This window comes from Rhinolophus sinicus, chromosome 13, assembly GCF_057876585.1.
Source record: "Rhinolophus sinicus isolate RSI-liver-muscle chromosome 13, RSI-T2T, whole genome shotgun sequence".
Taxonomy (NCBI): Eukaryota; Metazoa; Chordata; class Mammalia; order Chiroptera; family Rhinolophidae; genus Rhinolophus; species Rhinolophus sinicus.
The window spans coordinates 21,341,254-21,365,467 of NC_142513.1; the positions used below are offsets into that span (position 1 = coordinate 21,341,254).

The window sequence follows — 24,214 nt, forward strand, 5'->3', positions numbered from 1 at the left end:
GGATTGTAAACTCAGCTTTTGCTGCTATGTGGCCTGTAGAAAGGAGAAGCAGGAGAGATATGGGCTTGGAAGCCAGACAAACCAAGGTTAAACTAGAGATCTGTTCTTACTAGTGGTGTGCCTCAATTTCCTCATCTATAAAATAGGGACAATATACAGGCTATGCAGGATTTATGTGAGATTTAAATGACAATGTATATAAACCAGCCAGTTCACGTGTCAACATACAGCAAACTGAATAAAAGGCATCTATGTATGTGCACATATAATACATATATGTGCATGTGCACATATAATACATATATGTTATGTAGTGGCCTCGGGATTTTAGTGGTATAGAACCATTTCCCTATTGTTGGACACTTGGATTCATCTCTGGTTATTGACTTAAACTCAAGCGCTGTCTCTGGAGTCCAGTGGTCCGCTATACGTAGCCCCGCCCCGAGGTTCAAAGCCTTGCACCAAGATTCATGTCTCTTTTTCTTATGCTCCTAAATGAGTGAGTTACGGTCCAGGCCCTCGACGGCCTTGCTCAGCAGACTCCACGATTGGATGCTAGGGCTCTGCCCCAGGCACTAAGGCCTCAGCCCTCGCCCCTCCTCTCCCCGCCAGCTCCTGCACCTCACTGATCCCTATCCTTACTTAGCGGCCTGGCCCGGACGCCGGTATGAGCCCACCCGCAAAGTAGTCCCACACTACACATCTTTCGGTTCCTGGGCTCCGCCCCAGAGTCCCGCTATCTTGCCTTCGGCCACACCTCCTAGATAGCCCCGCCCCTCGAGGCTCCACCCCCCCCAGTCGCCCGGGGTAGGGTGGCGGCTGTCCTAGCCGGGCCCCCTGCGCCCTCTGCCCTGGGTGCTGGGTCGAAGCGGGCTAGACACTGCAGAGCAGGGCGAACGCGGCGGCCCGTGGGCTCCAAGGCGAAGATGGCGTCAGGCAGGCGCGCCCCGCGCACCGGGCTGCTGGAACTGCGCACCGGGACGAACTCCGGGGCCGGCGGCGAGCGGTGGCAGAGGGTACTGCTCAGTCTGGCGGAGGACGCGCTGACCGTGAGCCCCGCCGACGGCGATGCCGGCCCGGAGCCCGGCGCCCAGCGGGACCCGGAGCCCGCGCAGCTCAACGGCTCCGCGGAATCAGGCACCGCGCCCCCGCAGCTGCCGGAGACGCTGCTGCTCCAGCGGCGCCGTGTGACTGTGCGCAAGGCCGACGCCGGCGGGCTGGGCATCAGTATCAAAGGTGAGGTGAGCGAGGAGGTACTGAGGGCATGGGGTCTTGGTGTCTTGGTGTCTGTGGGCCTCCGAGGGACCAGGGCTCGCGGGGTCTGGCAGCATACTGAGGACACAGAATTGGAGGACTTCTTTCTGGGGGAAAGGTGATTTAAGGGGACAGAGGGAACCGAGGGCACCCGGAGCACCAAGGTCGGAGATGGGTTCCAGAGACGGAGGTCTCAGTCGAAAGGCACAGGTGTGGAAGGGTTTGGGGGGCGCACCAAGGACACGTGGGTAGGGAGTTCTGTGTAGAGGCATAGAGATCTGAGAGGGTTTGCTTGGGCATCAAGGAAAAGAGGAACCCCAGGAAAGCAAAGGGTGGCGAAAGGAGATTGAGGCCTGGGGCGCCACTAGGGCGAGGAGGGGGAAGTGTCTGAGACAACCAAGGTAGGGGATAGGGCCTGGAGTTCAAAGCGCAGGGAGGGATTGGAGATGAGGCATCTGCTGGACTCATGTACAGGGGTCCAGAAAGGATCTAGAAATCTGAGGACTCAGGAAAGCTGTGTACTTAGGCAGAGCCGCGTTTGAGTTTACTGACCACCTTGCACAGGATTGAGAGGGGGTAGATATAGAGTTGTTACTCCTTTTTTGACAGCTCTCAGCCCCCAATACTGACCGCTTTTTTAAGGGTGCAACCAGACTGTGCTTGAGTCCAGGATCAACTGTGTGAATGTAGACAAGTCATTTCCCATCTCTGGACTTCAGATTTCTTAACTACTATATAGTGAAGCTAATGATAGAGTTGTGATGTTTTTATGAGAACAGGAGTCTAAAGTACTCACCCTGCCATCACATAGTAAGTGCCTAGTTAATTATTGCTGTTAGATGAGAGGGAAAATGGAGGCCAGGAAAGCAACTACCCATATTGCTTAAAATCTCTGCCCCTATTCCCCCCAACAGCTGTTGGGTTCACCATTCCTACCCATTTACTTTTTTCAGGGTCTCAGCCCCCAGCCGAGTGCTATCTGCCTTGGGAGGGGTTGTCAGCCTTTGTATCTTCCTGGATGTGTGTGCACTGTTCCCTCTTCCTGGTGCTGGTTCTGTTTTTGGTGTCTCCAGACCCTTTGACTTGGGTGAGGGGGTGGGGATGGTGGTGACTTGGCTACCACTGTGTGCCATGTGTTATGCTCAGTACTCTGGGCTCACAATTCACTTTATCCTGGCAACAAGTGGTAAAAGGTAGGGAACATAAACTTGTTTTACAGCTGAACATACTGAGATTCAGAAAAGAAATGATTTTCCAAGGATCACACATCTAACAGCTGGGGTTTGAAACTCAATTATCAGGCCACTAGAGAGTGCCTAGGGAAGTCAGTTCTTCCCCGTGGAAGGGCAAATCTCCATGCAGCCAACGAAAGGGATCTAAAAGAGGGAAATGGGTAAGCAAGGGAGTGGGCACCAGTCTTGCCCCAAAACTCCAGCATAGGTTAGATAGGGCAACAGATCAAATCTGGAAATTGTATACTCAATGTGTCAAAGCAGGAAGGAACTTAGAGTTCATACAAAGTTCCATTTTGCAGATGGACAAACTGAGACTTGGAGAGGAGCAGAGACTTTCCAAGGTCATATAAAGTTATACCCTAGCTCCATACTTCCAGGTGGGGGTCAAGGTACTTTTAGGAGGCGTCAAGGGAGGTACCAGCTCCATTCAATTCTTCAAGTATGGAAACCAGGCTCTTGTTACCATGATGACCTCCCCCTCTAGGGTCCAGCCCAGCCCAGGCAGCTAGGAATGAACTAAAGTCCCCAGTTTCAGGCGGAATAAGGCAGATATAAATAGAAATCCCTTCCATTCCTAGCTCTTAAGCTCTGCAGTGCAAGAAGCAAATTGTGGGGGTCACAAGAGGTTTCCAGTCCTACCTCTGCCACCAATTTATTATGCGATCTTGAAATAATGACCTACCTTTTCTGGGCCAATAGTACCTCATCTTTAATATTTTTGGGGATGGACAAGTAGTGTGATATCTGAGGGTCCAACTTGCCGTCTTTCATAGGGTGAAGAGTACTGGTTCTGAAGCCAGGAAACCTCGGTTCACATACATAGTGGCTTTGCCACTTAATAGCTGGATGACCTTGGGCAAGGGGCTTCTATCTACACTTTAATTTTTCTGATAGGAGACTGAGCCTGCCTGTGTGATTGGGGTGTTGTGAAGATGCGATGAGACACCACTGACAACATTTAACACATTGCTTGGCACTTGGTACATGGAACTAATGTGAAATGTTATTACTATTTCTTATTTTAAAAGGTTATTCAAGCATTTAGCAATAAAGCAATTGGATAAAATGTATTAGATTTTTATGCATCAGAGATGAAATTCAGATAGGCTTTTGAAATCTCCAGACTTTAAGGCTTGGTTTCCAGCCTGGATCCTGGATTATAAAATTTTCTGATTGCTAATGAGATCCCTTGGAGCCATATCAATAGCTGACTTTTATTGTAATGCCAGATTAGGGAGGTATCCCCACTATGGCAAAATTGCTTCAAGTCCAAAATATTTAAGAAAAAGCTAGTGAAGCACCTTGTAAATTACTCAAACACTGGTAAACACCCAAAGCATTGAACCAAAAGATCCAGTGACCAAACTATAACATTATGAATTTAGAAAATGACTTATTAGTATTATTAGTGTCCCAAGCTTCTAAGACTGCTGAGATTTTCTTTATCTTCCCATTCCCTCTTTCTCAGCACTGGGCTGGGCACCGAGGGAGGCCTTCAAAAATAACTTTGCCTTGATGTGACTCCTAAGTATTGGAGTGTCCACCTCAGTTCTTTTCTCTTCCTGTGCCTTCGCAGGGGGCCGGGAGAACAAGATGCCTATTCTCATTTCCAAGATCTTCAAGGGCCTGGCGGCTGACCAGACGGAGGCCCTCTTTGTCGGGGATGCCATCCTGTCCGTGAATGGGGAAGACCTTTCCACTGCCACCCATGATGAGGCAGTGCAGGTTCTGAAGAAGACAGGCAAAGAGGTGGTGCTGGAGGGTAAGCACTGGGGACCCCTGGGGGGTTCAGGTTTTTCCCTACCTCCCCCAAACCTCAGGTAGTAGGGCCTGCGAGGTGGGCAGGGTTGAAAACAGAAACAGAACTTGGGAACCTGCCTTGAGACAGTGTGAGATGGGAGGAGGGAGAGCAGGCACAGAGCCACACAGACCTGGTTTTCACTTCCTCTCTCCCACTCCCTAGCTCTGTAACCTTGGACAAGTCGCTTCATTTCCCTGAGCCATAGTTTCCTCATCTGTAAATCAGGGTTGTAACTTCTGCCTTGCTGGGTTGTGTGAACAGGACAAAAGATCCATGGCAGGATCTTGCCACCCAGCGAGTGATTCTGGGGAAGAGAGAGGAAGGGACAGGGGTAGGGACTGGGGAGGGGGTGGCTAAGAGTCTTTCCTGAGGAACCAGGAGAGCTCTCGACTCTAGGTTCTTCTAGCACCCACGGGCCCTAAAACCTTGAGACTCATCTTCCTTTGGGAGAGGATGTCACCTTTATGTAGTAGAATATCGAATCCTTCCAGCAAGGATAAGAGGAGGTTTTTTTTTTTGTTTTTTGTTTTTGTTATATGGGAACTTTGGTGGTTCCTCTTCATTATCCTCTCACTGTGTGGTCTTTGATGAGACCTTTGCCTTCTCTGGGCCTCAGTGTCCCCATTGGTTGTTGATAGGTCTCTTGCTGTGGTTGTCCCATATCTGCTTTTTGCCATCTCTCTCAGGAGGTTTCTGCTTTGCTCAGCCCTTTCCTCAAACTCCACTCTGTCAGTTCCGGAAGTTGTGGGGGCCTGAGGAATGTGTCTGGCTCCAGGCCCAGAGCAGGCACAGGGAGGTGGCGGGGGCTGATAGAGAATGCCATGGTCTGCAAAGCTGCTGAGCTGAGCCCCAGGCCCAGATCCTGACAGGTTGCCTTTGTTTCCCCAAAGAGGTCTCTATGAGGCCACAGAATCAAACAGGCTCTGGGTCTCTGGGTGATCTTTGTCATTCTGGGGTCCCAACCTCAGTTCGCTCCCAGTTTTGTTTTGTTTTTACATTTTAGGTGTATCTGCTTAAATGCTACTGGTGCACTTTTTATATATACAGTGTATATTTTTAAAAAGCTGATTCTGCAGTATTGGTCCCTGCAAGTTTAAGTACATCAATCGTACTTTAACAGCAAAGTTAAATAACAAGATCACACATAAATGATATGGATATAAGAGACTTTTCCTTCCAGATGCCTCATTACTTGATATTTATAGCCAGTAATGCAGTTTGAAATAGTTGAAATTCATCAAAATGTCATATTTTGGTTGACTTCAAGAGCTCTTTTAGTTTCTGTTGTTTGAAAGTTTAGTCTATAGATGGCAAACTGTCTACTGTAGACACATTTTTAATCCATACTGAGATCTCTCTGAGCCCCTCATCTTTAGGTTGAGAATGTCTCTATCTGGGTTCTCAGTGTAGATCATTGTGAGAAGGTAGCATCTCTGAGTGTTAGATGCTTGAAGCATCTCCTGGCTTAGGAGCTGATACCCAATCCTTCCATCTAACATGCACTCCATTCCTTACTCACTAAGCCAAGAAACATTTGCGGACACCTATTGTATAGCTGGTGTGCAGAGCACTGAGTCAGAAGCTAAACCAGACCCAGGCCGTGTCCTGGAGGAGCTCACCATCTGGTGGGGGAGATAAAATATAAACACTGTCTCCTCCACACAGACTACTTAAAAATCAGTTTCTAAAATCCTGTCCTCTCTGTGGTGAATCTCTGCCCTTGGGTAAAATCCTTGCCTTCTTGGCACCTCCATTTCCATATAGGTTGGGATTAGACTAGATCAGAGATAACCAATAGGTTTCATTTTGAGTGTCAGCTTCCCTGGTGCCTACTGGAGTTCCATATTTGGAAGGATTGGGAGGTCTTGTCTGAATTCAGCTGGAATTGATGAACAAGGTCTGCCAGAGATACAGCAGGGAAGAGAAGAAACGTGTACCATCCCAGGACTGAGGGATGTTTTCTGAGACTTTTCATAGGGCAAGAGCTTTCCTTAGCAAACCCTGCCCCAGGTCTCCAGGTGGAGCCTGGCCTATTTCTTGCCCAGGATGGGATTTGGCACATAGTAGGCAATCTCTGAATGTTAGTAACTCCCCTCCTCTCCCATTGCATTTATGTAGAATTGGTATTATTGTCTCCTTAAATGTTCGGTATCATTCTCCAGGGAAGCCACCTTCATAGAAAGGTTTTTAACTGTGATTTTAATGTCTTTAATAGGACAATTTAGACATGATCTATGTTTTTCTTGAATGAGCTTTGGTAGTTTATGTCTTTCAAGGAATTTGTCCATTTCATCCAATGTGTCAAATTTATCGGCATCAAGTCATTTATAATTTTCCTGTATTATTCTTCCCTTTTGGATGAGAGCCTCTTCTGTTTTCTCTCTCTTTCCTCTCACTTTATACTGTTCTACTCAGTGGTTTCAAGGGTACTTTCGTCTCATAGGGGAGACAGCTGAGCCAACCTACCAGATCACCAATGTGTCATAGGTGCTGAGATAGGTTCTGTTCGGGGATTGGAGGAGGCAGCGGTCACTTCTCTCTGGGTGGTCAGGAAAGACTTCCTGGAGGAGGGGATGCTGGCACTTTATGAACAATAAACAGAGGTGGGTATGAGGTGGAGTAAGGGCATTCCAGGCAGGGGAGCTGTGTGAGCAAAACCATAGAGGGATGAAGTGACTTGGCTTACCTGGGGAATTGCCTGGGAAGTAATTCAGTTTTATCTGAGTCTAGGCTATGGGGAAGGGAGTGGAGAAAGAGGAGACTAAGCAGACTGTGAGATCCTGCTCCTGCAGAGCCTTGAATGCCAAATTAAAGGAAATGAACTTTCACTGGAGAGAAAGGAAAAGCCATTTCCTTTCAGCAGGGGCTTACATGGTCGGCTCTGGGCTTTAGCAGCATCAGCCTCGTTTGGAGGGAGGCACAGATAGATACAGAATGGCAGCGAGGAGGCTGGGGCCATGACTCAGAGACAGAAGCTGGTGGTTTGACCTAAGTAGGCTTGGATAAGAGGAAGAGTCTAGAGGTTGTGGCCTTCTTGTTACTTTTCCTCAGCTTTTCCTTAGCTTAAGTCTCTTTTGAGCTGTCCTCCTGGCCCAGCAGGCTTGTGGAAAGGGGTAATTTCACCCAAGGCAACATAGGGGTGGGGGTGGGCTCCAGGGTCAAGAATCTTTGAATTGCAGGAATGATCTGAGAAGTTTGGAGGATGTGAGGAAGCTAGGATACTGGGTTGTGGCTGGTCCTTGAGATTTGGGAGTTTGTGGAGAAGGTAAGGATGGGGCAGTAGCCCCAGTCTGGGGGGGGGGGGGCAGTGCTCTTGGGAGCTGCTATGGGCCTAGGTTCCCCCCTAGAACCCAATCACTGACCACATTGTTCAGAACTTCCCTGCCCCAGTTCTCTCCTAAGGCCACCTCCGAAGGGTCATAGAAGGGTGGTCTGTCCTTTGGATGAGAACTTGGCTGGGCAGCTGGACATCTTTCCTGAGGCCTGGGCCTTGATGGGTACAGAGCTCCCTGAGAACATCCTAGGACAGATGTCACTGGCAAACTGTGAGTGCCAGCCAGATCCCTACTTCTCTGGCCTTAAGTCAAGGGCTTGCTGGGTCTCAGCCACCCCAGCCTGCCTTCTGACCTTTTCCTCTGCGGGATCAGGGGTTTGCACTAATGTCTTGAGCCTGGTCTTAGTCACAGGGATGTGTTTGTGACTGGAGTCTAGGCCCAAGCTGGCAGCCAACACGCTTCTGTCTGCTGCTTAGAAAGGCCCATTTTGTGTGCAGACCTGGAGCCAGGGCGGGCCTGGGCCCTTGGAGACCAGGCCTGGGGGAAAAGAGGGGACGGCTAAATGCCTTCCCTCCCTCCACCCTCAGTGTGGCTGGCAAGACAGAGGCGACGGTGAACCCGTGGTGCATTAAAAAACAATACTAAAGGATAGTAAAGATTAATAAAGTCAGTTTTAGTACTTTGTACAAGGGGGAAGTACATCCCACATGAAGATCAATCTTTGAAAAAATACAGGAACAGAGAAATATGTATATAAAAGGCATATACAGTGATAGGAATTGCTGGAATCCCTGTTTTGCAGACAAAGTCAGCAAGGTTTGTTGAGAATAAATAACTTTCTTCAAGTTATACAACCAATAAACTGGCAGACTCAGAATTCAAACTGAGGTTTGTTTGGTTGGAGAGGCCATTATTCAAGGCCTCAGCCTTGAATAATACACACTTCCCATGGTGATTTACGAGATCAAAAAATAATGCACGGAACATGCGGAGGCCAGTGCCCAGAGGAAGTAGGTACTGAGTTCTTTATTTTATTTGCTGTTTGTAAGGATGAGATGTGCATTTGAAGTACATCGCACAATGTCTTCCACGTGGGAAACATTCAGTAAAAGTCAACCTTTAGCATCATCGCATGAGCTTCAGCAGGATTACTGTTTTCTCCAGCGAACTCAGAGATCTTTGAGGCCAGGAATCGTGTGTAGTTTGTCTCAGAGCTCCAGGCCTGGCACCAAGCCCAGCGCACATTAGATGTAAGGGAAATGGGGAATGATTACTAGGATATCTCTCTGACCCTTTCCACTTCATCTTTAACCTCGCCAATTGCAGTTGACTTTCCTAAATGTTTAAGATAAGGCTCAAGGCTCAAGTTGGACTTGGCTGACTTCTGGGAATGTCCATTATGAGTCCTCGGAGCTCCAAGGCCAGACCCCTGACAACTTCTCCCTTTGGGGATGGACACTGCCAGGTGTCCTGCCTGAAATTTGGCTTAGTGCATCACCACTGTCAAAAGTAGGATATTATTAACAGATGCAGCTAATTTGAGGCCACCCTACTCGGCTTAGCTGAGTGATGCCATGTTCCTGACGTGCCTGTGGGACTCTTGTCCTGGGAACAGTGTCATGAATGGAACCCCCATCCAGTCCTCCCATGGCCACGGAGACCTGTTGTTCTAATCATTGTTTTCAAGGGGACATTTTTTTGGCTACACATATGAGCACACACACACACACACACACACACACACACACACACACACGGCCCAAAGCCGTATGACTCTCCATAGAAAAAACTTGGCTTAATTCAGCCTTGGCCTGTTCCCTGGATTTGATTAAAATGCCTGTGGGGCTCTGGAGGCAGGTTCTGGCCTTTATTATTTGTATGAGCCTGGTCGATGATAGTGGTGGAAGAAATAATAATGGTAATGATGCTAAGAATCGTGATGGGAGTGTGCTGTTCCTGGCGTTCCTACAGTGTCTAGGCGCGGTGCCTTTCATCTGTTAGTTCATTGAATCTTCAAAAGCACCCCTGTGAATTAGGTGCAATATTCATCCCACTGTGCAGATGAGACTACTGAGACTCAGAGAAGTGAAGCTACTTGCCCAAGATCACACAGTAGCAAAGATGGAATTTGAGTTAGATGCAAAAAACCATGTTCTTAAATATTTATACTGCACTGCAAGTCATGTCACTCCCGTGAGACTCAGTTTATTCAGTTTATTCAACTGTTAAATAAGGGCATGGAGCCATTTCATGGAGTTGGTGTGATTAGATGAAGATGTGTTTGTGAGAGTCGAGCTTGGTGCTTGGTAGGTGCTCAGTAAGTACTTCTTCCTCCCATTACCGAGGTCTTAGAACCCTTTGCTTCCTGAGTTGCTGAGGGCCTCATCTCTGAATCCTGGCGTAGATGATTTTGAAGGTAGTAGTATATTTTTTAAAAATAAATTAGATTTAAAAATACATATAAAAAGTAATATGTGCCTATAAAAAAACCCAGGACAGTGTAAAGCGATTCTCTTTTCATAGGGATAACTATTGTTGATATTTTCACATACTTCCAGAAAGTTTCCACATTTGTTTTTATCATTTAACAATTTGAGGACATAATTCCAACTCAGTAAGTATAGTTTTGTTTCATTGTTTTTAATAATTGTATAATATCCCATGATTGGGATTCATACATTCACTTAACAAATATTTACAGAGCCCCAGCTCTGTGCCAGGACTCAATGTAGGTACCAGGGATAATAGCCATGAACAAGACTGCATGGCCTGCGGTCAGGGAGCTCACATTGTGTTTAGCAGCCGCTACTCATGGACAGGCAAGTTGTTCCTAGCCTCCTTACCATAGACAATGGTGCCGTGATCCCTCTGTGTACCGGTGAGCATTTAGCTAAAGTGGGGTTCCTGCAAGGTCAGTATTATTAGCTCAAAGAGTTCATGTTTAGGATCTTGAGAGATGGTACCTCCTATAGTGCACAAGAGTATGGTGAGATGAGATTTTTTTTTTGCCCCAGCGTGTGGCAACCCACACTCTGTTGGTCAGCCCTGCCACAGGCACCTGCCAGGGGCTGGGAACTATTTATAGTCCAGCTTTGCTGGGCCAGCAGGACCTTAAAGGTCATCCCTTCCGGAGCCCATTGGAATCCCACATCCACTCCATACCATCCTGGGTGGGTGGGTGGGCAGCCTGGACTTGAATCTTTATAGTGCTTTACTCAGAGAGCTAGTATATCAGTGCTCATTATATAGGCAAAGAAACGGCTCCGAGAGACCTTGGGATTTGCCAAGGTCAAATAGCAAGTGACAGAGCCTGGATTGAAATCTATGTCTGTCACCACATGCTGTGCCCATCCCCTTATACTGTCACACTGAGATCAGCAGCAGAGAGAATAACCACACTACTATTTATTGAAGACCATTCTATGCTAGGCAGGGCAAAGTGCCTTACCGGTATTGAATTTCAGTACGCCGGGAGGTAAATATATTTTATTCCCATTATAAAGATGAGGAAATAGAGGCTCAGAGAAGTCAAGTCACTTGTCCAAGATCACAGAGCAAGGAAGTTAAACCCAAGCCTGCCTCACTCCAGAGCCCAAGTCTACATTGTCTACATTGTCTCTCCAGGGTGACAAGCCCCAGACCTGTCAATATTCATTCATTTAACAAATTTCTTATTTACTGATTACCTGGTCTATGTCAGGTACTATTCTAGGTGCTGGGAATACCCTAGTAAACAAGAAAACAGGTCTCGGCCCTTGCAGAACTGACATTTTGGTTGGAGGAAAAAGGCTAGTAAACAAATGGATAGATCATATCATGTCAGGCGGGGGCTAGTAAGTGATCCCCCACTGAACAGACAAGGAACAGCTTGAGCTTAGAGGACAGGCTTCAGCCAAGACTCAAAGCCAAGACATTCAGTCACAAACATTTATTGAGCACTGGGATAAGTACTGGGGCTGCTGTGTTGAGCCAAAACAGATGTAGCCCCTTCTTTCTGCAACACATCTGTTTCCTCCCAATTGTACTGGGCCAGGCAAATGGCCCTGCCTTGTCTGTTCTCTGTGTTTTTAGTGAAATCTATTCTTAGCTCCTTGGGGCCAGGGCTAGGTCCTGGCTTCTCTCTTTGGCAGACCTGGGACTCGGGGCTTCTGGAAGGGACAGTGTTTGTATCTGTCTGAGCTTCCCTGAGGAGGAAAGGGCCTATGGGCCATTGGTTTACCAGATTCCTGGGCCAGGGTCTTGGCTGGGGAGAGTGTGGATACCAAGTGAATCTATCCTTGGAGTCTCAAGAATGCTGGTCACTGGGCCATATTCTTGCCCACAGCTCTCCAGGCCACTGCCTTTGGGCAACCCTGCCCTGCCTGGTAGGGTGACTCAGGCCGAAATCAGAGCAGGGAGGAGGCTTCAGAGCTGGGCTATTTATGGCCACACTCTGGGGCCCCCAGGACCCCACCCCCACTGTGGGACAGGCCAATTGGTTTGTGTAATCCAAGCTCTGTTTCGGGCAGCAGCTGGTGTGCTGTCCATTTATAGCATGTTCTTGTGGGATAGGAGAAGGAGGACCCAGTTCTGGGACAGCCCTGGTGAGCAGGGGCTCGAGCAGTTTTTCTGGCTTCAAAGTTGACAAATGTTCATTTGCTGAGCATGTAGCATAGGAGATCCCTGCTGCATTCTGAAGACACAGAGATGAGTCAGATGAGGTCCCCACCCCATAGTGCACCCAGCCTGGTAGGGGACATAGCTCTCCACCCAGACACAGGGAGTGGGCTCTAGGGGACTGCAGAAGGGATGGCTTTTGTGGGCATCTGGGAAAGCTTCCTAGAGGGGTGATGTCTGAGTTGAGCTGGGACCTCCTCCCTTCTGCTGTGGCACCTTCTCCCTTCTGCTGAATGACCCTGTCTGCACTGGCATTCATTTCTCCAGTCAGAACACTGACTCTGGGTTTGAATCAAGCCCAGTTTCTGTCTTCTGGGAGCTCCCATTTTGGTGGGAGAAACAACTCTAATATACAAAATCACAATAGAGTTCTAGGAAGTGTAGGCAGGGGTGGCTGATAGGTAAGAAACTCATATTTCTTGAGTCCCTAACCTGTGCCCTCATCTTGTTAAATTCTAACATCTCTCTGAGGTAGATATTGTTATTCCTCTTTTATCGACTATCAGATTGTGGCCCAGATTGATGAATTCTCTTGTCCATGGTCACATAGCTAGACCATGCTGGAGCTGGAATTCAAATCCAAGAGTGCCTGTATCCAAACTGTGTACTAAGGGCATTCAGTGTAGAAGGAACTGCATTTTCAAACATGTAGAAGTTTGGAAGCTCATATCGTTTCTGAGAGCTCTGAGGAGGTCAGAATGGTTGGACTAGAGGGTGAGATTAGGAATGTGGCAGGGGGTGAAGCCAGAGAGGTAGGCAGGGCCCAGGTTCTGGAGAGCCTTGCAGTTGGATGAAGTACGCAGGGGAGCCAGAGCTGGGCTTTGAGCAGGGGAGGGACGTGCCTAGTTATATTACAGCAGAGAGATCATTTGCACCCCTGGTCGGAAGTGGGGGTTATATCAGTCAGGATGCTTTTGTCTTCAAGTCACAGGAATCCAATTCAAAGGGGTTTAAATATGGAAGAAAATATGTTCTCTTCCAGAGTACCTAAAGGCAGCATGGCTCCAGGGTAGATTAATTGAAGGCCTCGCCATCCTCAGTTTGTGGACCGCAACCCTGTGGTCAAAAAGTGGATATCATTGCTTTAGGGCCAACTCCCCTCTCAACAACTTCTAAAGGCTAGAGGAGAGGAAGGAAGGGAGTATACGTTCTCTCATATTTCACTGGCCAGAATTGTATCACCTGCCCCTTTCTAAATAATCACAAGCAAGAGGGATGGAATTACTATCATGATTAACTTTGACCAATCACGATTCTCCCCTTGGGTTGCAGGGAAGCCCAGCTTGTAGGGCTCAGGGCTCTGTTAGCAGGAGAAAAAGAATGGGAGGTGGGGATGGTTTGAGTATCAGATAGGCTGTGATGTTTCCCACCTCCATCGTACCTTGAGACATAAGCTAACAGTCAGTCCTGGGGTAAGTCATTGCTGTAACGATGAGGATGAGTCATTTTTAGTCCTTGTCCCCAAAACTTTGAACATAGGCTTATTTCTCTCACAAAAACCTGCTCTCTTTTTCAACATAACTTCTCTTCTAACCCCAGCAGGATTTCTAATGCCCTCTCACATTCACCCTTGTTTGCCTTGGATCCTATCTGAGTCTCGAAGGGCAGTCTCCTGCAACAGAAATAACTTCTTATCTGATTCTTCCAGGGAGCTGGGCCAAGAACTGCTTTCTCACCCCATCCTGGCCTGTCTGCTCACAGGCAGGGCATACTGGTTGGGCCTTGACTGCAGATGTCAGATGGTTAGCAAGCTAGATGGCCAATGGGGCAGGGGTGGCTGAGGGGAGAGGAAGGGAGACTGCCTAGGGGCTAACAGGCATAGGCACCCTTCAGTAGGGCAGCAGAGGGGACAACCTGGCTGGAGGAAGAGAGACTAGTGCTTGGGCAAGTCTTGTAACCACCTTGATAATACATGCTGTTTTCCTAGTAGCTCATTTCAGAGGCGAGGAGACTCCTGCTCATCAGAATTGGGAATAGTCCAGATGCCAAGGCACATGTGGCAGACACTGTTGGTTGCTTGTCTATCAGCCATTTCCACTTCTTCCTTGGTAACAGAAGCCTGATTTTACTGGGTAGAAATTTGCTCAGTCCAGAGGCTGAATTGTGATTGGTCTGAGTCATGACTATTCTCTCTTACTAATGATTGTGCTAGAAGTAGGCATGCAGCCCAGTTGGGCCAATGAGATATAAGGCTTCCTGGAAATAGTTACCTCTTTGTCAAGAGGGTTTTAGGAGCTAGCCCTTTTTCTGCCTGTCTTCTCCCTTCCTGCTTTGGGCTTTGTCATGTAAGGAATGACTGGCTTGAGCTGTGCAATCATCTCGTGGTCATGAGGGTAAAGCCAAGAAAATGGCAGAGAGGCTTGCCCTGAATCCAGTGTCACTGAGCCACTGAACCAATCCTGAAATTGCCTTCCTCTAGACTTCTTCTTATGTGAAATCATAAATATCTTTATTGTTTAAGGCACTGTTATCATATAGTATTCTATTATTTGCTGCCAGATTCATCTAATTGATACAGCAAGAATGACCAAAATGCTTTATTACCAACCAGCCTTAATTGAATGCTACTGTCTGCCATAGAACACTGTGATTGATTAAAGATGTCTTCCATGAGCAAGGGATAAAGAAGTGGTAGCGCAAATGTCATATGTTTACCATCCCAGTCCTACCTAGGGCTGCAGTCCAACACTGGGCACGGGGCAAGTGCTCAAGAATACTGACTTGTCTCTTAATCTCTATTCCTACAAAGCTCTTCTCAGATCAACTCTCTCATCACGTTGCCTTTTACATTTAGCTGCCCTTGTTAGTGTGATTATTCTTTTCTAGAAAGGCATGGTATCCAGGCCCCAGTTTTGGTTGCAAATATCATAACTACTTTTGGGATGGCAGCCTGGCTTTCTAAAGGATGAGTATCAGAAGCTGGAACATGAGCAGGTGCCTGGCAGGGCTTTCCCTGTCTCTCGACTTACATCTCCACCAGTTTTCTCTCTCCACAAATCAGCTTTCTTCTCTTCTTTGTCCCCCACAGCAGACGGTAGTTGCCCCCCATAGCAAGTTTGTTCAAGACACTAGTCTAGTACGTTTCCCATTCTCAATTTGGGTAGCCTCGTGTGGGTCAGTTGTTCACCCCTGGTCCAGCCAGCATAGCCAGGAAAACAGGATCACTTTCCATAAAGTTATCAGAATGTAACTGTATGGGTCAGTTGGGAAGAGAAGTAGGTCGTGCTATTCTAGAACTGTACTGTCCAATATGGTTACTATTTGAATTTAATTTTAAATTAATTACAATTAAATAAAAAGCCCACTCCCCTGGATCTGTGTGGAGGTCTGTGTCCCCCACTAGACTGGGAACACCATGAGGGCAGGGACCTCGTCTGACCATAAAATAAAAAACTCAGTCCCTCATTTGTACAAGTCACATTTCAAATGTTCAATAGCCATGTGTGGCTGGTGTGGTGGCTACTGTATTGAGCCGTGTTTATATAGAACATGTACATAGTCACAGGAAGCTCTGTTGGATGGTGCTATTTTAAAAGGTGTCCACTATACTTATTGATGATCGGTCAGAGCTCAGAGGACCCCTCGGCACCTATATTGATTAGGGTACAAGCTATGCTGCTGTAACAAGAGACCCATAACATACTGTGGCTTAAATATAATAGGAGCTTTTTGCTTTCTTAGGTAGCAGTCCAAGTTTGACATGGTATCTCTAAAGTATCAGCATCCGTTTATTTCTCTTTTGTTGGTCAGCTTTCCTTGCTTGGAGTGTGACTGATGTCCTTATGGTCAAGATGGTGCCCCACCAGTCTGTGTTCCAGCCAGTTCAATCTGTCAGGGGAAAAGAGGGGGAAGGAAGACTATGCCCCTTTCTTTAATAGATAGAACTCAGTAGTTGCATACATCCCTTCTGCTGTCATCCTATTGGCCAGACTAGGTCACACGGGCACGTATAACTGCAAGGGATCATGGAAAATGAAGTCCTAAGTTGGGAGGCTATCACTATATTGGAGGACAATTAGCAGCCTCTACCACAGGACTATCTTATTCAATCCCTCCTTTTTGCAGATGAGAAGACTGGAGAGATAGAGACAGACAGTGGGACAGTGGCAGAGCAGTCACGTCTTTTGACTCCTGTCTTGGTGCTCTTTTACTGCCTTACTGCAGCTGTTGTCCATTTCCTTTAAGCAGCCATCCAGAAGTTCCAGACACTTCTACTTACTGGGTTAGAACTTTGTCACATGGTCACACCTAGCTGCAAAGGAGGCTGGGTAATGTAGTTTTTTTCCAGGTGGCCATGTGTCTATAAACCAGGGGGAAAATGAGAGAATGGATGTTGGAATGCATCCAGTATTTTCTACCACACTGCCCTGTTAGAGACTTTAGCCTAGAGGAGGATAGTGATATTGAACATAAATTAAACTCTGAATGAATTCGTGATGTGTGCTACTTGGGAGCCCATGTCACAGTGTTAACTGCTGACCTATCCCCTGACCAGTCAAGTACATGAAGGAGGTCTCACCATATTTCAAGAACTCTGCCGGAGGGACCTCGGTTGGCTGGGACTCGCCTCCTGCCTCGCCCCTTCAGCGGCAGCCTTCCTCCCCTGGCCCCCCACCCCGGGACCTCAACAGTACCAAACACGTGTCCTTGAAGATGGCATATGTGTCGAGGAGGTGTACCCCCAATGACCCGGAGCCCAGGTAAGCCTGGGGTGGGGGTCACCTCAGATAGGCATGCCCTGGTGTAAGGTGGTGGGGCCAAAGGAAAGATACCCTGTGTTGAAAGTGATAAGCACAATGCCTGAACACAGTAGGTGCTTAAGAAATGTTTTTGAATGGATGCAAGAGTGAAATTATGGGGATGATGGTGTGCTTTGCTTCCCTCTTTTTCCTCTGGGTAGTTCACATCTGAGGAGGAACTTGGTCTGTGGAGGTGCCCTGGATTCCGGTTCTGATTCCCTTTTCCTCAATGACCTTTAGATTCCCTATTGTGAAATAAGGTTCTTGGACTTAGTGATCCCCTCAAGTCTCTTCCAACTCTGCTGAGCTTCTGAGATGTCTGGTAACATTTGTGTAAGAGCCACGGAAGGTTACCATTCTTCACATCTGAGCCGCCCTTAGCAGTTCATTGATGATGAGATTGATACCAGCCAACATTATTGAGTGTTTACCATGCACAATTTCATTTAACTCTCATAGCGACCCTATGAGCAAAGTCCTATTATTTCACTCCCATTTTATAGATGAGGACAGAGAGAGGAAGTAACCTGCCCAAGATCACACAACCAGGAAGGGATGGAACTTGCCTCATTCCAGGTAGCCCTCTCTGCTTTAGAAGCTGTAGGTGCCTGAGTGATGCTGGTGGTTGAATGGAGTATATGGTGATCAAGTGCGGTATGCAGTTTTGGGGGTGGTGTATATATGGCATGGTCATAAAAAGCTGTGTGTCCTAGTTACAGCCGAAGTTCAATGCCAGGCAAATGTCCAACATTGGCCTGAAGGGCCAATTAATATTCATCATCCACATCACCTGTCTTTACTTGATGCCCCAGCCACAACCTGCCCCCATGAGGCAAAAAGTGGTAATTCATGTCACTCACGTGCTCCGCCAAAGGAGCGTTTTGTGTTGGATGAAGGTGGGGGGTATTAGTCCTTTTTGAGAGTCATAGAACCTTACATTGATCGTGGTTCCCAGCCTGATTCCGGACGTCACCTGAAGCATGTGTGTACATGTATTTCTATGTATGTGCATGTGTAGATGGCATGTAAATGCAACTATTTGTGTGTATATGTGAGCATTTGCAAGGGTATGGGTGTAGAATTGTGCATATGTGTCTCTGTGTGTTTATGTTACTATTAATATGTGTGTAAGCATGTATGTACATGTGCTTGACCATGTGCACACATCTGTAACTACATGTATAACAAGAATAACAGGAAATGGAGAGAAATATAGCAGCACAATATCCCAGTCAAAGGAACACGATCTGGTAACTGAAATATAATGAAAAATACTTCATTTTCACTTTTATTTGTGTTACATTGGGCTGCAAGTCTCAGAAACCCCAATAAGCAATGACTTAAATAAATGAGGGGTGTATTTTGCTACATGTTTAAAAAGAAGTCCAGGGGTCAGCTGTTTATTTTGGCTGCTCTCGCTGCTCAAAAATGCCCTTAAGGAAGCAGGCTTCCAGCTTTTTTCTCTGCCATCTGTAGTGTAGATGTTCTTCTTCTTGGAGGCAGGATGGTGGCTGCACCATCTAAGTACGTGTCCATATTCCTGACAGGGTGAAGGCAAAAGAGAAAGGATTTTCCCTCCTCGTATTTTGTTCTATTGCTGCATAACAAACCATCCTAAAATTTAATGTCTTAGAAGATAACAACTTATCATTTCTCTCAATTTTGTAATCTGGGCTTGCTCAGCTGGCTAGTCCTTCTGCTCTGTGTGGTATCTGCTGGGGCTGAAAGTCCAAGATGGCTGCTTCACCCACATATCTGCCTCAACTAGGATGGTTGGAACAGCTAGGGGCTGGCTAAGCATTCCTCTTTCAGTATGGCCTTTCCAGGGCCTAGCTTGTTCTTCCTCTGAGAGTAGTTGGCTGCAGGCTAGTTGGATTTCATGGCGACTTGGGAATGCCAAAATGTCACTTCTGCCACATTTTATTTGTCAAAACAAGGCACAAGGAGAGAAGTGGAGTGTGTCTACAGGGAGGGATGGATTTGTTAGAGGCCATCTTTGGAGACTAGCTACTGCATCTAAGAAAGCTTTATCTTTCTTTTTTTTTTTTTAAGGAGGGCGCTGCTCACAGTGGCCCATGCGGGGATCGAACCGGCAACCTTGGTGTTATTAGCACCATGCTTTAACCAACTCAACTAACCGGCCACCCTAGAAAGCTTTACCTTTCATTCAGAAAGGGACTTCAATCTATATCTCATTGGTCAGAACTGAGTCACATGGTCAGCCCTAGCTGCAAGGGAGTCTGGGAACTCAAGTATTTTGCTTTCTAACTCTGTAGTAGAGAGAGGCAAAGTGAAGTTTTGGAGTGGGTATTGTGTTAGCCATCCTTCAGTTTCTTCCTCACTTCATTTTTAATGCCCCACAAAACATTTTAAAATTCTCTCCCCATCACTACTCCTCTGGGTACTCCCCTAAACCCTTCCCCCACACTTGCCTGCATGGCTTTTCATCTCTTTCCCTTTTCCCTATTCCATTCCTCTCACTCTTTTTATGTAGACCAATTTGGCCTATCAAGCCTCTTCAGTTTCTGTATTTTTTCCCCCTACTTGGTATTACTTTGGTTCTGCACTACAAAGGAGAACCTGGGAGCTGGCTCAGGAAGACAGTTTTTCTCCTTAAAAACCATGAGAAAAGGGCAAGATTATGAATCTTCATGCAGTGATAATTTTGGTCCCTATCACATGTGTTTGAGTATGTGTGTATTTGTGTGTACATGACTATGTGTGTGTATGTCATAGTCTCTTGTTCCTAGACCCTCGTGAGGCTCCAACAACTATGGCTAAAGCCCCAGCAGCAATTGTCGCTCCTGATTCTCTCATGGACATCCCCTGTGATTTCTTCTGGTTTTGCGGTAGATGGGGTTTCTTGGGCCATATTTCAGAGTTGAGCAGCTGCCACCCAGTGGACAGGCACACCTCTACCTTACTTGTGCCTGCAGGTATCTGGAGATCTGTTCAGCAGATGGCCAAGACACCCTCTTCCTGAGGGCTAAGGATGAAGCTAGCGCAAAGTCGTGGGCAGCTGCCCTCCAAGCCCAAATTCACACTCTGATGCCCTGGGTCAAGGACGAGCTGCAGGCACTGCTGGCAGCCACCAGCGCAGCTGGGAGCCAGGACATCAAGCAGATCGGCTGGCTAACTGAGCAGGTACCTGCTGGGCCCAGGCGGGACCTATTCTTCCCTCTCTTCCCCTCCCCTTGAGCTGCCCCCATTCTCATTGCCCCTCACTGCCTCCCCGCCCTGGCTCTCTGACCTCTCCCCTCCCCACCCTTCCTTACTGCTGACTTGCCCCCTGCAGCTGTCCAGTGGGGGCACAGCACCCACCTTGGCCCTGCTGACCGAAAAGGAGCTGCTTCTCTACACCTGTCTCCCCCAGACCCGTGAGGCCCTGAGCCGGCCAGCCCGGACTGCCCCACTCATCACCACCAGGTATTACCCATGGGCAGGCAAGAGTGTGTGTCTCACCCAGAGCTTGGGGGGTGGCGATGATGCTCCAGATGGGCCTTATAAGCCTGGAACTCCAGCCCCATTTTGCCCTGAGTTATTCCCCAGGTGAACTGAAGCAAGTCTCTACCCTGTCTGGGCCTTGGTTTCCTCATCTGTAAAATGGGGGCTTGGAACAGAAGGATGTGAAGTCCCACCAGTCACTCATTCATTGACATCCACTCTGCCCATATTGTGCTGCATGGTTTGGGGGACAGGGAACTGACCCCAATAGTCTCTGCCATCAGAGAACACCCAGTCTGGTTGGGGAGACTGACCCGGGAGCAACTTTTACAATGCAGAGTTGCAGGGACCGCTTAACGTGGCCTGGTGGGGGAAGGTTTCAGGCAGAACGTGACATTGGAGCTAGACTGACAGATGATAGAAGTTTGCATTGGGAGATTGGGTAGAATAGCATCTTACACAGAGAGAACAACATAGTCAAAGGTAGAGAGACATGAAGGGCTGCCGTGTGTTCATGGAGCCATGAGTGGGTTATAACCAATGTGAGGAATCTCTGCAGGAAACGGAGAGAAATGAGTCAGGGAGTTGGCAGGGCCTGATTTTGCAGAGCCTCTGTTGCCTGGTTAAGGACCATGATCTTTATCTTAAGATAAAGAGTTAAAGAGTTTTAGCCTGAGAGTGAGGTGACTTGGGTTGTGTTTTACAAGAATCCCTGTGGTTGCCAGGTGGAAAATGCTCCTGAGGGGCAGGATGGAAGCTGAGAGGCTGTTGCAGTCATGCAGGAGAGATGGTGGAGGTGGGTGGAGGCAGCAGATGGAGAAGAAAGGCCTCATTTGCATTGAAAAACACATGGGTGGTAAAATTAACCCAATTTAGTACTTGCCAGATGGGGAGGGGAGGGGAGGCGTCCAGATGAATGGATGAAGGGGAGGCTTGGAGCTTGTGTCTGGGCAGGCAGTGGGACTGGGGTGGGAGTGCAAAGGGAAGAGATTGGAGCAAGACGCTAAGTTGAGTCCAAAGTGTGTGGGGCATGGGTGGGGACCTTGGATAGGAAGCGTGGGGACTTGTGGGTCTGTAGCTCAGGGCTAGAAAGTGGGGGACTGGGTATCACTAGCAGCTCCAAGGGGAAACTGAGGCTACAAAAGAGAGGGGGTATGGAGTGAGAAGCAAAGAGGGCTAAGGGCCAGAACTCTGAGGTTTGTTGTCTAGAGAGGGCAGTGTGCTGCCCAAGATTACAAAGCAAGTGGGAGTTAAGCTGCAGGGTCTGGGCCCTTGTCATCCATGTCTCCTCACTCTGGGCTGGGGTCTGGCCCATGTGTCGGGAGCCTGCTGCCTACTAGGAATAAGCAGGTCATGGATTGCTGACCTAATCAAGCGACTCGTTAATTCAGGCCACAAATGTTTACTGAGCACCTACTATATGCCAGGCATTGTTTTAGTTGCTGGGAATATAGAGGTGAACATGTTAGATAAAAATTTGTACCCTAGATGATGTTCTAGTGAAAACAATCAAAACCAACGGAACCAAATAAGGAATAAGTATAATTTCTGGTACCATGATGTTTTAAAGTGAGGCTAGTGAGTAGCAGGGGTACTGTTTTAGATGGAGAGGTCAGGAAAGGCTTCTCAGAGGAGATGACACTTGAGCAAAGATCTGAAGTAAGTGAGGGAGTGAGCAATGCAGATAATCAGGGAAGAGTGTACTCAGCAAAGGGAATAGCATGTGCAAAGGTCCTGAGGCAGGAATGTGCTTGGTGTATTTGAAGACACAGGTACAGCTGAAGCTGTGGGAATGAGGAGGAGGGTAGCAGGTGATGGTCTCCTGTAAGTCAATCAGTGCTGCTCTGGCAGTTCCTTCCCCCAATTAGGTGATAAAAGGGTCAGAGGGTCCCTTCCCAGGTTACTTTCACCTTGGCCAAGAGCTCTTTCTCTGCTGCCTGAGGCCTCATGCTTAGCTCTCTGCTCCCCACTCCCCAACCCTCGCCCCCAGGCTGGTGCACTCGGGCCCCTCCAAGGGCTCGGTGCCCTACGATGCAGAGCTCTCCTTTGCCCTGCGCACGGGCACGCGCCATGGTGTGGACACTCACCTGTTCAGTGTGGAGTCACCACAGGAGCTGGCTGCCTGGACCCGCCAGCTGGTGGATGGCTGTCACCGGGCCGCTGAGGGTGTACAGGAGGTGTCTACAGGTGGGTTGGTTGGTCTGGGAGTGCCTGTCTGGTAATAAGCCTCTTATCCCCAGAGACATTCAAGCTTCCTTCTTTAGGGTGCTTCAGGAGGGGCATAAAAAGTGGAATTTGGGGTCTCTGAGGGCCCTCTGTTTTGGACGTGCAGGTGCCCTGGTAGGTAGGGAGACTCTTTTTCCTGGGGTTTTTCTTGCTCTGGTCTTGTGATTCTGTTGAGGAGGAGACGTGAAAGATAGCACTTGGAGTAGGGTTGCCAGAAAAAAATACAGGACACCCACTTAAATTTGAATTTCAGATAAACAACAAATACTTTTTAGTACATCCAAATTATCCATTGTTTATCTGCAATTCACAGTTACCTGGGCAATTCTACAGGTCTGTGAGGTCTCCGGGGCCATGCTCAGTGGATCTGCTGATGCCTTCACAGGGAGTGGGCCTCCTGTCCACGCAGAATTTAAGCTCCCCCTTTCCACTTTTGGTGTTGCTGGAAGTGGGACTAGAAGTGGGGCGTGATTTTCCTGTGGGCCCATCTTTCTTATTTTAGTGTGGGGTGATTCTGTGCGGTGTGGGCGTACAGATGGCATGACAGACAGTGAGCCCCCCCATTCCAGTAGCTTTCAAGCCCCACTTTTGGAACTGACGGTGGGGGTTGGAGGTTGGGCTTGTGGTCTTCGACGTGCCAGCTGTGCCCATGCCCACATACTCTCCCCATGCCCACGCGCCCTCCCTGCAGCCTGCACATGGAACGGTCGTCCCTGCAACCTCTCCGTGCATATTGACAAGGGCTTCACACTGTGGGCAGCTGAGCCAGGTGCGGCCCGAGCTGTGCTGCTCCGACAGCCCTTCGAGAAGCTGCAGATGTCCTCGGATGATGGTGCCAGTCTCCTTTTCCTGGACTTCGGGGGAGCTGAAGGAGAGATTGTGAGTGGAGGGGGAGGGGGCTATGCTCTCCTAGAGGCCAGGCTAGATGGGTCTCCTGACCCTTCTCTCCATCTACCCTGCAGCAGCTGGACCTGCATTCGTGCCCCAAAACCATGGTCTTCATCATCCACTCCTTCCTCTCGGCCAAAGTCACCCGCCTGGGACTTTTGGCCTAGAGGTCACCAGATGCATTAGCCCTGAGGAGGGGTGTCTACCACATGGCCTGACCTGGCCCTCCACCGACTGCCTGCTCACCACTGGGCTGAGAGAAGGGAGAGGAAGTGAACAAGAGTGCAGAGACCCAGCACCTGCGGGAGGCTGGGATGGTCTTGGGGACTGGGATCCAGACTCAGGACACAGTGGATCCTGCCTGTAATGGGGTAGCTCCCTGCTGCCCCCCCATCTCCCCAACAGTGCCTTTTGCAGAGAGATATTTTGTATACACAGAAGCCATTCCAAGCTTGGGACCTGCCCCTGTGGGGATCCTGACCCCAGCCAACAACTGCCAGGCCTCCTAAAGGCCCCTAAGCCACCCCCAGAGGCCCTGAAGCTGGAGTTCCCTGAGACGAGAGAAAGAAGAGGAGCCTTTCCACTCATTTCTCCCTCAGCTCTACCACCCTGGGACATCTGGTTTTTCCCTTCATCCTCTCTCTTTCCTCCTTACCCTTGGATAAATAAACAGCCTGTGAGCACATAGGCAGCCTG

At 48.3% G+C, this 24,214-nt stretch overlaps 1 protein-coding gene across 1 annotated transcript; it reads left to right on the forward strand.

Annotated features, from left to right (window-relative positions):
- The first annotated feature begins 285 nt into the window (after positions 1–285).
- SNTA1 (syntrophin alpha 1) lies at positions 286–24,214 on the forward strand. The gene is made up of 8 exons (XM_019715882.3): positions 286–1,236; positions 4,066–4,251; positions 16,717–16,921; positions 19,897–20,104; positions 20,256–20,386; positions 22,395–22,591; positions 23,322–23,509; positions 23,593–24,214. The coding sequence occupies exons 1-8, from the start codon at positions 927–929 to the stop codon at positions 23,683–23,685; spliced, it is 1,518 nt and encodes a 505-aa protein (XP_019571441.2). The 5' UTR covers positions 286–926; the 3' UTR covers positions 23,686–24,214.

Bases quoted from the DNA above. Each gene is read 5' to 3' on its own strand.
- SNTA1 (XM_019715882.3), top strand. From the start codon at position 927: ATGGCGTCAGGCAGGCGCGCCCCGCGCACCGGGCTGCTGGAACTGCGC. The intron at 22,592-23,321 runs GTGGGTTGGTTG...CCCTCCCTGCAG, and splicing joins TGTACAGGAGGTGTCTACAG to CCTGCACATGGAACGGTCGT. The intron at 23,510-23,592 runs GTGAGTGGAGGG...TCTACCCTGCAG, and splicing joins GGGGAGCTGAAGGAGAGATT to CAGCTGGACCTGCATTCGTG.